Source organism: Bombus bifarius, unplaced genomic scaffold (genome assembly GCF_011952205.1).
Source record: "Bombus bifarius isolate JDL3187 unplaced genomic scaffold, Bbif_JDL3187 scf7180000007992, whole genome shotgun sequence".
Lineage (NCBI taxonomy): Eukaryota > Metazoa > Arthropoda > Insecta > Hymenoptera > Apidae > Bombus > Bombus bifarius.
The window spans coordinates 2,459,112-2,474,367 of NW_022884373.1; the positions used below are offsets into that span (position 1 = coordinate 2,459,112).

General features: G+C 37.5%; 1 protein-coding gene across 6 annotated transcripts in view; it reads left to right on the plus strand.

The window, feature by feature from the left end:
• The window catches only part of LOC117205792 (poly(rC)-binding protein 3), a 179,481-nt gene that overhangs the window by 140,048 nt on the left and 24,177 nt on the right, over positions 1-15,256 (plus strand). For all 6 annotated transcript variants that reach the window (XM_033444530.1, XM_033444534.1, XM_033444535.1 and 3 more), the window contains 2 exons: positions 12,584-12,680; positions 14,357-14,636. In XM_033444530.1, the coding sequence (XP_033300421.1) occupies positions 12,584-12,680; positions 14,357-14,636 (377 nt within the window). The remainder of the gene's footprint in view (positions 1-12,583; positions 12,681-14,356; positions 14,637-15,256) is intronic.

A 15,256-nucleotide genomic window follows, 5' to 3' on the forward strand; every position in this document is an offset into this window, starting at 1 on the left:
ACGATCGATGTGGTAATCTTCACAGTCGAACTGTTTTCCCTTTGTGTCGTTGCAAGATCGCCATTACCACCACGGTATTATGCAAATCGTCGACACGGGGCGTCAAGTGGTTGATCGAAACCAGTTTATCGAGCTTCAAGTTTAACGACTCTACTACAACCGTTCGAGCAGTTTCAAAGCTTCCAACTCCACATGGGCTATACGCCGTTCGATAAACGTTAAAAGCTTGATCCTTCGTTACGAAGAAGTGCATCGTAGTACGCTTGCTCGCGTACGCGAATCGAGCTCGATCAAAGCAAAAATGATAAAAGAAATTTTTCAACGAGAGAAATAAAAAAGACACGGTGGTGCAAATGAATCTCGTTTATCGCGCGTCCCGTCGACACATATGACCGTGAATATTCTTCACGAGAATCGTATTCGACAACGTTCGGTCAACACGAGTGCAAACTCCGCCAAAAAAGTCCCAAGTACGAAAGAAAAAGAAATACAGAAAATAAAAAAGAGGACGAACAATAGTTTCTTTCTGTTATTTCCATAGCATATTCGATGGTATGGTTTCGTTTTCTATATTTCATTTCCTATGATTTCCATGTGTTTACGATATGATAATAATCGGCGTGTCACGATCGAGCTATGTTTTATCTCTGGTTCGAGTACGATCATCGTGGGGCCGATTCTGTCCGCCCATGTGCAGACAACCTCTGGACGAAAGGCGCGTGTGATTCGAGCCGCTCATCCGTCGAATCGATTAGCTCCACGGTATAACAAGTAGAGAAAATTCGTAGAAGAAATTACGTGAGACCGATGGAGCGTTTTGGTTCCAGACAAAATTTGGAGAATTTGAAAAAGCGCGATTACTTTGTCGCGCTATGAACGGCTCGTTTGCAACGCGTTGGAGAATCACGCGCGTTTCACCGGGGGTTCTCTCTCCGATTGATCGAGCCTGCTTTAGCATGAACGCTTACTCGAGGGTCGCACGATGGATTCTTCGTCATGGCCTGTCGTTGGATCCGGTCAAACGCGGACAGGCGCGTACACGAGACATCTTAAGAATGGCGATCGATGAGTTTCATGCTGATTAACGAGGTCGAAGTCGACCCGTACGTCCGGTCGATCGGCAGGCGCCATGAAATGCCATCTTGACGAGGGTTGACAGCATTGAACATGGCAAAAAGACGAGTCGATGCACTGGAAAATTGCGACAATCAAGGTTCCCAGCAGCAAAGCAAAAATATTTACTCTTTCTCTGGATATATCGAACGAACGATGCAGATTTCCCTAGTGCTGGATAACGAATAGGTAGAAAACTTGATAAACGATAATAATCATTGCGATACTTTCTTTCCACACGCATCGATCGAACGTTGCAGATTTCTGTAAGAAGACTGAGATTTTTCTGGTGGATTAGACTTGTTGGTAGTTAATCTTGCGATAAATACAGAACGTTAAATTAAATTTCATAATGTATATGTACACTTTTTATATATACATCAATATACAGAGTGGTTGGGGATGATTCTACGCGAAAAAAGAAATCGAAAATATAGAATAGAAATTTTTCGTTTGAGGCTTCTTTTTCTTTTTTTTTTTAATTTTTCCATCGAGACAACGAGACAGCGCGCGTACCGAGCGAAAATTCAAAGTTGATTTTCTCGAAAACAACGCCTCAAACGAAAAATTGTTATTCTATATTTTCGACTTCTTTTTTCGCGTAGAATCACCCCCTTTCCGCTTGTACCACCAGTTACCAACCACCCTGTATACATCTTTTGTCAGCGTGTCCAATGCGTGCATTTAAAATACTGATTTTACAGTACATACTGATTTACCACGATGTAATAGTAAGTTTCTCAAATTAGTCAAATATCCACAGTAAATCGACTGTGAAATGCAATTCAAGGTAAAGACACAAAACTGGAAATATTTTTGTCTGTTGCAATTACCAACGATATACCGAATAACGTAGAAACCTGACCAATACCTCAAAAGATAAATTTTTTTTTTTAGCAATATTGATCAACAACCAACCTAAGACACCATCGAATTCAATAATATGACGATACATGGTAGGACCATAATTCTAAAAAGAATCTTTAAACGAATTACTAAAACTTATTCGATCAGAACGATCGATCGATGATCGAGGAAAGGTGTGAACGTTTCGATGTGGAAACGTTGGAAAGAGCAAACGGAAAAACGAAGGGCAGAGCTTTAACGCGTCGGTGTACAAACGCGTTTTCCTTTTAATGACGGCCTGGTCGACAGGCAGACAGAAAACGCAGCGTGCAGAGGAACACACGGTAGTCACGTTTGCCGAAGCAATTGATTCTGAATTTTCTATCTGTCAGGGTCGGCGCGAACGACGGCCCGGCAAACATAATTACCGGCTTTAACAGCGACGTTTGCTAATTAGTAACTGTTTTTGTGCGTGGACGCGGTGCAAACACATTGACGCAACGCTCTCGCAATCCCCCTGTTGACAGATTGAATTATTAAAAGGGTGCGTTTCGGTTCCGCCTTCCGACAGTACAAATTCGCCGAGTTCGGTTTGCGTCAGAATTTTTAATTCGCGTCCGGCTGACTGCGGTGCAGAAAGAAAGAAGACAAAATGACGCACAGAGAGATAGAAACTCGCTGGAGGGGTGAAAGATTTCTCTTTCTCCCTCTCCTGTCTGCCTGTCTGTCTGTCTGTCTGTCTCTTTCACACACATAACACATTGATAAACGAGCACGCGTTATTCTTTATTCCGCGAGAAGAAACTCGGACGATCGTAAATTTTCCGAATTTCTCTTGTTTGTTCGTTTGTAAAATCGTAGAGTGTAAACATTGAATTTTTGTAAAGACATTGTGATGGAAACACCGAGCGACCAATTTGTACCTTTTATAATCTTTTGTACGTATCGTGGAGACTCTGATCATCGAATTTCTAGGATTCTTATTATTTCTAATTTTTATTCATGTTATTCGAAAAGAGTATAAATGTGAAAATTTGGAAGAAAACTCGTAGATTGTGCAGGGTGAAGTCTCTAGAAGTTTGTCCTATCTTTGCTGCTGCGAAAGCACCGAATATTTATCGTTTATACGATTGCGAAAGCTCTGAACATCGAATTTCTAGTATTTCTATTGTTTCTGTTATCGCAAATGAGCGAAAATATGTAAATCTAAAAGAAAACTCGTAGATCGTGGATCTTGAATGCTCTAACAAAGTATTATTCTTACTATTGTGAAAGCACCGAGCATGCAATATTTATTGCTCCTCCGATTACGAAAGCTCTGACCAACGAATTTCTAGAAATTTCTGCCATCTCTGTAGAAGCTCTGATCATCGAATTTCCGTTACTGTGAAAGCTGCGGAAATCGTATTTCTATCGCTCCCCCTGTGCAATAATTCCAGTGCATCGTAGACAATCGCAGAAATATTTGGCGATCGTCGCAGACCGAAATCGATGATAATTGATAACGAATCTCCTCGTAGTCAAGATGGCGTGTATCGTCGTGTCTCAGCATCCGTCCTGCCTTCTGTTTCTCTGCGCTTTTCGACGACCGACGACTCACACGGAGCCCGACTTCCACGATTTTCGGTTTCGAGATGCGAGAAAAAAGAACGGCGAAAAACTCGAAAGAAAGTACAGCTACCAATAAGAACCATTAAGAAAAAACGACGCATAAAACATACAGATCGGAAAATCCGCACGAAGATAAAAGAAAAAAATGTAAACGAGAGAAAAAGGTGGCCGACCAGAATCTCACTGCACACACGGCTCATTGCCTTTTTCATTAGCGTTATTCCGCGGACCGGTCGAGTTCCTTCTTTCTTCTCTGTTACGTTATTTCACTCTATCGTCATTTCCTTCTACGTTTCGTTTGTCTTTTTCTTCCACTTTATATATATTTTCTTCTATACGTATACTGTTCTGTCGGTACAATTTTCTATTTGGTTTCCTTCGCTATTTGTTTGTCTTGTTTCTTAACTTGTGTTCTCTGTATCTCTACTTCCGTTTCTTTTCCTTGCGAAGTATGTCACTCTACGGGAGACACGCTATAGCTGATCTAATTGGGGGCGGGTTGGTATTGGACAACCACGACGTGAACAATGAGCGAGTTGTACAACAAAACAAAGACCAGTATGCATGCGTGGCACGAGAAAAGGTAGATTTACATAGGTATATTATTTACTACATTGCGCTTTATCTCTCTCTCTCTCTTTCTCTCTTTCTCTTTCTCTTTCTCTTTCTCTCTCTCTCTTCACAATCCCACCGCCACTTCTGACTCTGTCTAAGTTTTCATATAAGTTTCTCTGCCTGTTATGGAGAATCATATCTATCTTTTTCTTTTCTCTTTTCTTTCTTCTCTAAATTTCTACTTTTGTTCCTTTAGTTTTATTTCCCTGTCTTAAGTATTTTATCTACTGTCTCTCGGCTTACAGAACATGATTTAATTCTTGGCTTCTCGTCCTACGTACACTGTCTCTGATTTCTCTTGTTTACGTTCCGTTCTTCTCGGTAGAGTTTGATCAGAAATCCTCTGTTTCTGATCCGCCTTCTCGATCCTGGTAAATCCCACTTCTTAAAACGTGCCTCGCCACGCGGAAGAATGTATCGGGTCTTAGTGGATTGCAGACGCTTCTCGAGGCAAATTAATCCCTTGATGATAGCAAATCGATTGAGAACAGTGGAACTGTAACAGTCACCGAAACGGTTTTATCTTACGGGAATTTAGAATTCGCCGGATATCATTTACATCTTTCCAAGATATCTGTTTAGTAATACGAATAGAATTTTTCGATTCATAATCGAAACATAATTAGTTAGACGAAAGTTGCAGGGTTTAGAAAGGAGCATAAATGGAATTATGGTTCTTGCCAATTTTTTTTTAGGATTCTTCCCTGTTACTACGTGCTGTATTATTGGCAAGATTATCGGTAAGATTTTGGTTTCTGTAGGAGAATTTTCATCTGAAATGATATATTTTCCTTGAAACGTAATCATCGTAAGCACCAAGGGATTAACTCATCCTCGGGATGGAAAATATTCAAGATGACCAAAAACGTGTGTACAGGTTGGTTCGCGTAACTAGGACAAAATCATACAATTTTCTCTGGTCGCAATTAGAGAACGATATTATGAAAAAGAGATGAATAATTAAGAGAGATCTACCTTTCCAGGACCATATTTTTATAAATACGTTGTTTCATGAATGTAACACAGTGTGTGTGCATTATGTAGATGCACAGTGCTTTTTTTAATAGACGCGTGTATTTTGTTTGACGTAAATCAAATTTGTCATCCTGTATAATATAACACGGGTGCAATGATTGAAAAATATCTACCACGAAATATCGTAACTTTAATAACAATATTTATACGAAATATCTTACAAATTGATTATTTTTCGACCAAATTTCTTCTAGTGTCTTCTTTGTAGAGAATAAAAAAAAAAGAGAATTAAACGGTTTCATTTTTTAAATATTTTTGTACAATCTCATAATGTACATGCATTGCATTATACTTACAAAAGGATATGATCCTCGTTAAATTATTTACCACGTTTCTCTGATATTTATTCTAACATTTCACCCACTAAGTAATTTCCTAATTGCAATCACGCAAAGAGTATGATTTGTTCCAATTACGTGGGACATTTTATGTACATACAGTTGCTTTCCACTTCGCGATCCTAATTGTGTTTCGCCACGGTCGAATTTCAGCCAACTTGCTTTTGTATCTCACGTTCACGCGACAATGACGGAAGCTGCCAGCGAATTAGCCCTGCTACGGTACTCAAACTTCTCCATTCAATTGTGCCTCATCTTCGTTAAAAAATTTCAGCAAATATCATAATTCGAAGCGTCAGTATCAGTCGAATTATAAAACTCGTAAATGACGACAACGATTTAGATCAGGTTCTGAATTGCTTAATTTTCCAACACGTAAACCACCTTCCAAATGTGTCTTACGCATAGTCCAGATTTGAAAAATTTCAAAAGGATCTCTCGTTATTTAAAAAGGAAGAACATAGTCCGTTTAAAAAGATGGCATTTGAATTTCTAACGAGATAAAAGTACAATTGGATGGAAAGAAGTTGGTTGCATAGCAGAGTTAAGAAATCTAACTCCTTTGCTTACCGATCGCTTCTGAAATAATAAAACTCGTGTTTTCTTTTGTTTCGCCGATGCACCGCGATCAATTCACCACCAAGAATCTGTCAGACTTTGGCAATCTTTTTACATTACTCTCGACAAACCTACGAACGAGAATTGGCCGTGCGTAAGCTACGAAGAAACGCGTTCAATAGACGCTTCGATACAAAGGTAAATAGACGCCAAGCGACTTCACTTGGTTCGAGTGCCAGCGAAAAATACGATAGCGACGAACCGATCGCGAAACCGATCTCCGAAGTACGTATATACACGCTTCCGCTTTTTCACGGCTTCGCAAGAGACTTCCTTCTTTCTCATCCCTCTTCGTATATCTTCATACGTTCGTACGTCTCTTTGTTTTCGCCTGTAAAAGAATTCCCTTTTATTCGAAGCACAAAGACTGTCGAGACCTTGTCTCCGCCAACGTTGTCTCGATTTCTAACTAAACTGGAGAAGAGAAATCGGGACAACGCCGTGGTGGAGCAGAACGTCAACTTGTCCACGATAATATTAATGTTATTGTACGATATACAGGCTGTCTCAGCTAAACGAGTTCATCTAAATATCTGCCTTATTTACAATTGTATGAGAAAACTTCTCGGGACAGAGTTAAACTATTTCAAGGTGTTCGCGTAACGGTGGAAAGAATTTTCTTTCATCGTTCTTTCGCTAGATATCGAGATTATCGGTGTATCTCAAAATGAGAATTATATTCTACATATACCCTATATATTTTTTTTATTCGTCAGTTGATGCGTTTCTTTAATCTCTATACAAAAATATCGAGGTATTTGTGCCTGAAAATGATCAGTTTCAAAGATATTTTAATTTTACCTTTTTATCCTTTTCTATGTTCTATGTGTATATTATTATTAATTATATATTAATTTTGTAAAACTTGGCGTATGACAAGCAAAAGTGATGTTCTTTCGCTGACGCGTGTCTTCCTTGTCTTTCATACGTTAAATACATTCGACGAAATTAAAATCGAAATATCTTTTAAACTAATTTTTTCCCGGCATAAGTGTCTTAATATTTTTATATAAAGAAAAAAACGCCTACTATTGTAAAAAAATATATATATATATAGAAAGAGTTCTATTTAAAAAAAGAATCTTCTAAAAGAAACGAACTTGAGAAAAGATTCTCTTCGCCGTTACACGTGTCCCTTGAAACAGTTTAACTTCGTCCTGATCCTGAGAAGGTTTCTCATACGATCGTAAGTAAAGCAGATATCCAGACGATCTCGTTTATCCGAAACACCTTGTATATCAATACCATCGATATTATAACACGAGGATATAAATTGTTCTGTCAAAATTTCTCCCGTATTTCTATCATTTCTATTTCTACGTATTCTCGTTTTTGTTTCTTCTTATATTTTTTTTGTTCGTTTCTATTCGCCTCAGTCCTCAGTTGTCCATTGTCCACTCGCCGTCCTATCTTAGAACAGCATGGCTTCCAAGCACTCTGTTTAGCTACGAATCAAGAAGTTCGCGCGAGGGTGGGCTGCCCTGACATCACGTTTCCACCATCTTAAGCAGGGTAGAAGTTTCTCAACGTCGTGACGATACATCATATTTATGTCTTCGATCGAGTTTTTTTTTTCTTTCCTTTTTCTTTTTTAATTCTTTTTTTTTTATTATATGTAAATTTTTTTTTTTTAATTTTGTCTATCTTCTTCTATCTCTGTCTCGTTTGAAGTACATATTTATATCGGTTGCGAACACCATTCGAACGTTATGGTTCCGTGTAATACGATTATTTTTATGATGTATGAAACAGTCGGAGTCACTCGACGTTGCATCGTCGATGATTCGTCTTTGTAGAACGATGCAAATGAGGAAACGACGTTCGCAATGTTCGATCAAGTGTGTTGTGCTACATCTGTATGTATATTTATCGCCTCTCTTTTTTTTTTATTTCTTTCCCTCCCCCCTTTCTCTCTTTTTTTTTTGTTCGAACTCGTGCACCATAGATTAGCATAGATGATGTTGCAGGTAGAAGACCAATCACACTTTTGAGGTTTTCATGTTTTAGGGCACGGTTACGTGTACACGAAGAGAGTCCTAGATCTTTAGCCCCAGACATCTTGTCCTGTTTACGACAAGGAGCAAGAAAGAATGCATTTTCTACTTCTCTCTCTTTTGCTCCCTCCTTCCTTCTTTTTCTCTTTTTTTTTCTTTTTTTAATTCATTCGCTATATATTTAGAACGCAGGGTGTTTCGCTCAATTTCATCGCTTGAAATACGTGTACTGTGTTTGGGATTTTATAAGAAATCTCTCTACGAAGGTTGCATAATGTTGTGTCAAGAGGTATACAATTTCGTATCGTGGAAAGCGTCAAGTTTCTTTTGTCAATTAGTACTTTGATACTTTAGAAATAATAGTGGTAAATTTTTTAAAATACTTTAAAGAGGAATTAGATATCACTGAAGATCAGAAGATATATTAATAAGATCTCGACGAATTTATCCACTGTATATCAATGTTCAATTTGTCATTTGAAGTAATTAATCGACATGTCATTCGAAAAACTGCAACACAAAATTGTGTCCAATTCTTTTACGATATTTTTACGAAATCCTAAATATTACAGCGATATTCCAAGTGATAAATTTACGCGTAACACTTTATATATAGAAGAAGTTCACTCTAACGGTTCATGCAATTTTTCAGCAGTATACTCTTCTTTCATAATGATAGAAAAATTATCCAATGCGTTTTAAAAATATAATCACGCGATTCCATTCCGTAATATCGTAACGGGCACTAAAATAAAATATGAAACCTTAGTTCACACACAATATGAAGTGTATAAAAGTAGATGTACACTTTTTCTATTACAGCTTAAAAAATGGCTGAAAAATCGTGTAAAACGTTAAAATGAACATCTTGTATAAATACATGATATAATACATATATTAAATAATATATATGAAATTTCTTTTCTTTTTTTTATTTTCTTTTTTTTTATGAATGATAATTCAATTCGTGTCGTTTTAATACTTTTGTGTTCGGCGTGTATATCGTTATCACGGGTATGCATTTACGTACGAGTTTTACAATCTCCAGTAGGAATTAACCGTTGCAGTTTCTGTTTCATCCGTTGAACTCCAACGGGGAGATTCCGTTGTAATTAGCAGCTTTTACATTGATTCGCCACGGTCCGACGAGACGGTGTGTTTGGAGTTTTACTATTTCGTCGGTTTGCGGAACGGTCGATGAGTTCGCCGACGAATTGGAATTCGAGCGGTTTGAAAATTACAACGCGCTCGTAATCAGAGGGACTCCTTCTTCTAAAATATCGGGAAAGACACTTTGGAAAGTAAATAAATATTTTACGAAATATATTGATTTTTTAATCGATTAAAAAAAATATTCTTTTCTTTTTAAATGACATTTTTATGGAACTGTCATGATCGAAATTAAGATAGAAGACGGTGAACGAACCGTAAGCTTACGATATTAATTAGAAATCGCTGCAAGAATTACGTACTCAGCTTTTGGAGTTGTTATAATAGAAATTAAAGTAGGAAACGACCAACGAACTGTGCAAGCTTACGGTATTAATTAGAAATCGCTGGAAGAATTATGTACTCAGCTTTTGGAATTGTTATAATAGAAATTAAAGTAGGAAACGGTCAACGAGGTGAAAGCTTAAAATATTAATTAGAGGTGGTCGGAAAAATACTTTCTGTTAATTTTGAAAAAGAATCTCTTACGCAAGACTGAAATATTTTAGCTAGAATTTGTCCAAGTAAAAATAGCTGAATACTTATTCGCCGTGGCATTTCGTTATTACTTATGTAAGTATGTGTCACTTCACGGAACTTTGTCGAGTTCTTTCTTTGTCGAGTCGGATGCTGTGGAAGTTTCGTGGCGAGCACATCGATCGCGCGCTAAATTCTGCGCCAAGTCTCCTTTGTAATTAATGTTCAAAGATCAGAAATAGAAAAATTGGTCGACTAAATTCCATTCCGTCTCGAATATTGCCTCAAAAACAGGGAATGTTAAATTATTGTCTATAGTGATAAGAAATATAATTGAATCAGTAGAATCAGAAACGATACAAATCGATTTTGCTTAGGTAACATTTGAAAAACTAATAAAAACATGAACTTGAATCTTCTTTTTTTTTTTTTTTTTTTTAAATAAAAATTCAATAATTTTTAGATACTGAAATGAGTCGTGTCATACGAATTACACAATTTCAGTTTCGTTGAAATAAGTAGAATCTTGCAACGAGAATATTATTCAAAAGACGAATACGAATGAATGGTAAAAAAAAAGCAAAAGAATTTTTCGAAATTAGAAAAGATGCGTAAATGCATGCTGTCTCGCGATATTTTCTTTTCCCCTAACCGTCCATTCTACTCTGTCTATTCTTTCCTTTTTAATAGCTCGTTCCTTTAGAAGTTAGCCGCCTCAACTATTAATATTCGCTAGATACCACGGTCGACTTTGGTCGATTAATTTGCAGAGAATCTTCGCGGCGAGAATCGAGTTCGATCCAACCTCTGACGTATAGTATGTCATACGTGTGTAGACATATTCTCCGGCTGGATCACAAAGCGTCCTGGATTCCTCGGCTTCCGGTCCCTAATAGCGCAAAGCGATCTCCAGAATACCAAGCTGTACATTGCTATACACATACGTCGAGAAACTTGTTCGTAACTAGCGTGCTGGTATTAATAGCGATAGAGAAGGTTCAAGAAAATATCGACATCTTTGTTGATGAGTAACAACGAGCCGAATTATTATGATCGTTTCGAAATTATCGCCTTCGTTCGAAGACCGATCGAGAATGAAGCTTAGAAACACAAACTTCTTTCTTACAAAGAGATAAGGGACTTGCGTTTATGGATTGTAAAAAGTATTTTATGCTTCTAACGGTGTATGAGAAATTCTGCTGCAGTTTTTTCTTCAGGCGATCGTAATAATTTGATGACCGGTAGTGAACGGTAGTTAAATTTTTTAGTTGAGTTTCATCTTCAACCTTCTGTAACGATATGTAATTAAGAAGTTGCTGATATAGGTATTTCATTTTTAATCCTTTTATAAAGTTTAATTAATTGCATCCATGATGCTTTTTGAAGTTAATATCGAGGAGAAAAGTCTTTCTCGAAAGGATCGTTAAGTTTAATGTAACGAACGAATTGCTGCTTTAATAATCTCTCTAGTGTATTGTTTTTTTACTATATCAGAATTATTTTGTAGAAAAGTTACAGAGGGTTCGTTTAATTTTTGTTTCGTTTTAAAACATTCTTAGAATCGTACGAAAGTAGAGAGTCATGCGATCATCGTTCTCCATAGATCGATCATTATTCGTTCGATAGTCAGAAACTCTTTCTCTGTCTCTCTTTTCTTTCTTTTTTCTTTCTTCTTCTATTTTTTTTTTTTTTTTTTAACCAATTCCTTCTGTTTGTAGCAATTTGCAACAGTAAGTAGTTTCGTTGCCACGAAAATTCAGTATACTCGTCGAGCGAGGGTCCATTATTCTTTGCATAATCACGTCGAATAGTTCTCGAAACAGTCTGCCCGATTACCAAGTTGATGTTACCAAGTTGACCAAAACGGGAGATTCAAACATCGTCTGAATCTCAACATCGATCCGGCGTTAGAGCGTCGCGCGTTTTTTCTATTACGTTCCTTCGATTAATTTTCACTGTGTTTTTAGCTCCTTGTTGCGTGTGGTTGTCATGCGAGTGTTGTTTCACTATGCGTGTTCCTGAAAGAGCGTGACGCTTTCCAAAGCGACGATAAAAGGAAAAGAAAAGAAACAAACGCAGAGTAAGGGTGAAAGTATTGAAAAGTATGGAAACGTGTGGAGAAAGGTGACGAAGGACATTTTTTTGCATCGGCTCCCAGGAAGTCGGGACATCCTGCTGGTCGACATCGAAGAGACCATGAGAACAGGCGAAAAAACTCGCAGGTTGCCACGACCGTAGAATCCAAAACGATCGATAGATCATCGACGATGATGGATTAATCTAGAGAGAATTCTTTACTTTCTCCTCTATCTCTTCTTTTATTCCCTCTGTCTTCCTTATTATTTAATTCGAACAGTTTTATCTACTCAAAGGATGATGATATACCTTGTCATTTTGATTTTCTTTCTTATTTTTTTCGTTGATCGTTTTCTTCTGAAATTTGTTTTTATTCCTTCCCATTGTCTGGTCATAGAGTTGTATTTTGATATTTCTTCTTTCTTTTTTTTTTTTTTTCTTCTTTCGTCTGGTTTGATCGACGATCCTCGAATGTGAGACGCGCGAGGAAAGCAGGCAGATTGATCGTTTCCTTTTTTTTTTTTCTTTCTTTTAGATCTATATTTTATCGATGTCTTCGTATAATACCCCTCTGAAAGCACTTTTTAAAAATCGTTCGAGCGGCGGCACATGTTTTTGTTGAGCGTTGGATTTTGTTCGTCGTTGTTACAGATGGGCAAGCTTGGTAGCAATCCATTGGCCGGACTCGCGGCTCTAGGCCTCGGAGGCCTTGCCACACCTGCCAACACAGGTGGATTGAATCCAGCAGGTACGTCAAAAACTCCTCGTTGTTCTATTACAATACTCTGTAACGCTCGTGACTATTTATTTATTCGTAATAATCGCACAAGCTTTTTCATTTGTTTTTTTTTTCAATTTGTAAATGAATGTTTCAGAAGCCGAACTTTTCAACCCTCTCTCTTATTTCTTAATTTCATTAGGATAAATACGATTTTCCAAAATCAAATTACTTGGTTCTACCAACTTGTTTATCACAGGCAGATAACATTAATAATAGGACGTTTTAAGTATATTATTAAGATACAGTGTTTATACATTTAAGATGCAGTGTTTGCACGCTCGTCACTTGTTTCTACCTTTTAATTTATGCGGTTGATCAATTCAGCTTCTGAACGAATACAAATCGATACGAATGCGGCTGAAATACGGCTGAGAATTATTGTGTTTCGAGAATTCGAAATTTTGAGAATTCCGTGGAATTGCTTGTGCGATGTATGAAATTGAAAAAGTCGCTCGAGAAATCGCTTGAATTATTTACGTACGTAGAACGTGTTGTACGAGAATCTACAGGCTTACGCAACAAACTTTTATTTTACAAACAACAATGGTTTCGAAAATATTATAGAATGAAATCATGCTTTTGGCAGTCACTATGCAAACCTCACCACTTTACAAACATCTTACTTCACCGCGGTAAAACGACCAGCTTCGACCTCCAAGCCAACTCAACGCTTCCAAACAAATATGTAAAAATGTTAATCTTTATACCGTGGATTAAAATGATGATGTACCGCGATAGCTATGTTTCGAAAATTTAAAAACGTTATTGTTTCGCGTGCACTTTGCATACAGTTATTCGCCTAATCGGACAATGTATGTACATGTGGTCCATAACCACGTGTGGTAGATTTTAAAATAGAAAGTACATAATGATTCATGTATAGTCGTAACAATTATAGTACTGCGCGTGATCGTACGACGTATGAACTTCGGTAGAAGAATTAGCCAAAAATTATAATATTATTATTATTTTTATTATTTATTACTCCATCTATACAGTGTTGTTCTTACATTTAACAATTGCACTTGGTTAGAGAACTTAAGGTATTTGTAGCGCGACAATATCTCTCAGAAGTAAAATACTCTGAGACTGCAAAGTCTCATACTCTTCGCGCATGTCTGAGATTCTGTCACTAAGAAGAAAATCTCTCGGTTGTCTGTACTCTCTACGCGCGCACACTAACAGCAACCTTATAACATTATAATATACTTTGAACGCTGAAACGACTCATATCACGTATTTCACATTACTTTTATTCGACAATGGTGAGGACTAGATTTTTCTTATAGAAGAAAAAAGAAAAGGGAGAAAGATTCTTCCAGCCTGTACAACATAGTATTTTCTTGACAACTTGGCAAAAATGGTTCTTCCGTGATTAATCAGAAAGTGACTTTCCCAGCGGCTCGCTATAGGAATCGCGTGATAAAACCATCAACTTCGAAGATGAATATTTAAAAATCGAATCGCTTGTAGATAATACGCTGAGTGTCAGGTATCGTGAAAATTTCGTAGAAATTGCAAGTTGAAGTAAGAATGGTAAAAAGTCAATCTACGCTACGAATGCCTTAAATCTCAAACCCTAAACCTTAGTCCAGAAATGATGTACGTTGCAAATATACAAAATGTTGCTGGTTTTTTGGCAGCATTAGCGGCACTGGCTGGTAGTCAGCTACGTACCAGCAACACGAACAGGCAACAGCCAGCGGCGAACAATCAGACGCACGAGATGACCGTGCCAAACGAGCTGATCGGCTGTATCATCGGCAAGGGTGGTACTAAGATCGCTGAGATCCGTCAGATCTCCGGCGCCATGATCAGAATCAGCAACTGCGAGGAGAGGGAGGGTGGCGCCACGGATCGTACGATCACCATCACCGGAAATCCGGACGCTGTGGCACTAGCACAGTATCTCATCAGCATGAGGTGAGTACCGTGGCACTGGAGCATAGATATCACTCTGGCTTGCCTGCCATCTTGAAAAGAAAACGAAAAAAAAAGAAAAGAACGAAGAACGTTGGACGATCGTTATTTGATATTCATTATATTTTATGGTTCCCGATTAATCCCATAAGTAATGCAGCTTTTCCGATTGATGCATTTAGAACAATGGAATTTGTTGTGAACAAGAGGAATTTTATGAAGAATGGATCGCTGTCGTAGAAAATTTAGGAATGTAATCAGTGACAGATCTATTAAGAAACGTTTGAAGAAGAATTACCTTGTTTTAAAACAATCTCAAACTTCTTTTACCTATATAATTTACGCAGTGAGCTTCTACGTGTAAAGTATCTGGCATTATGCTAACATATTCCTAAACAAAACAATCTTTATTTACGTTTATACGATTTTTGGATGAATCAATTGCAACAAATTCTTGGTTCCTTGTACCTACAATATCGAAAAATCCGTATTACTCGTAGGATATTCCAATATGCAAATAGATACATAGCATTCGATCGATCGTGCAACGTTCTCTCGACGAGATCGGTTTACTTTCTCTCGATCCAAGAGAGAGAATATTGTTTAAGAATTCTTCCATTATT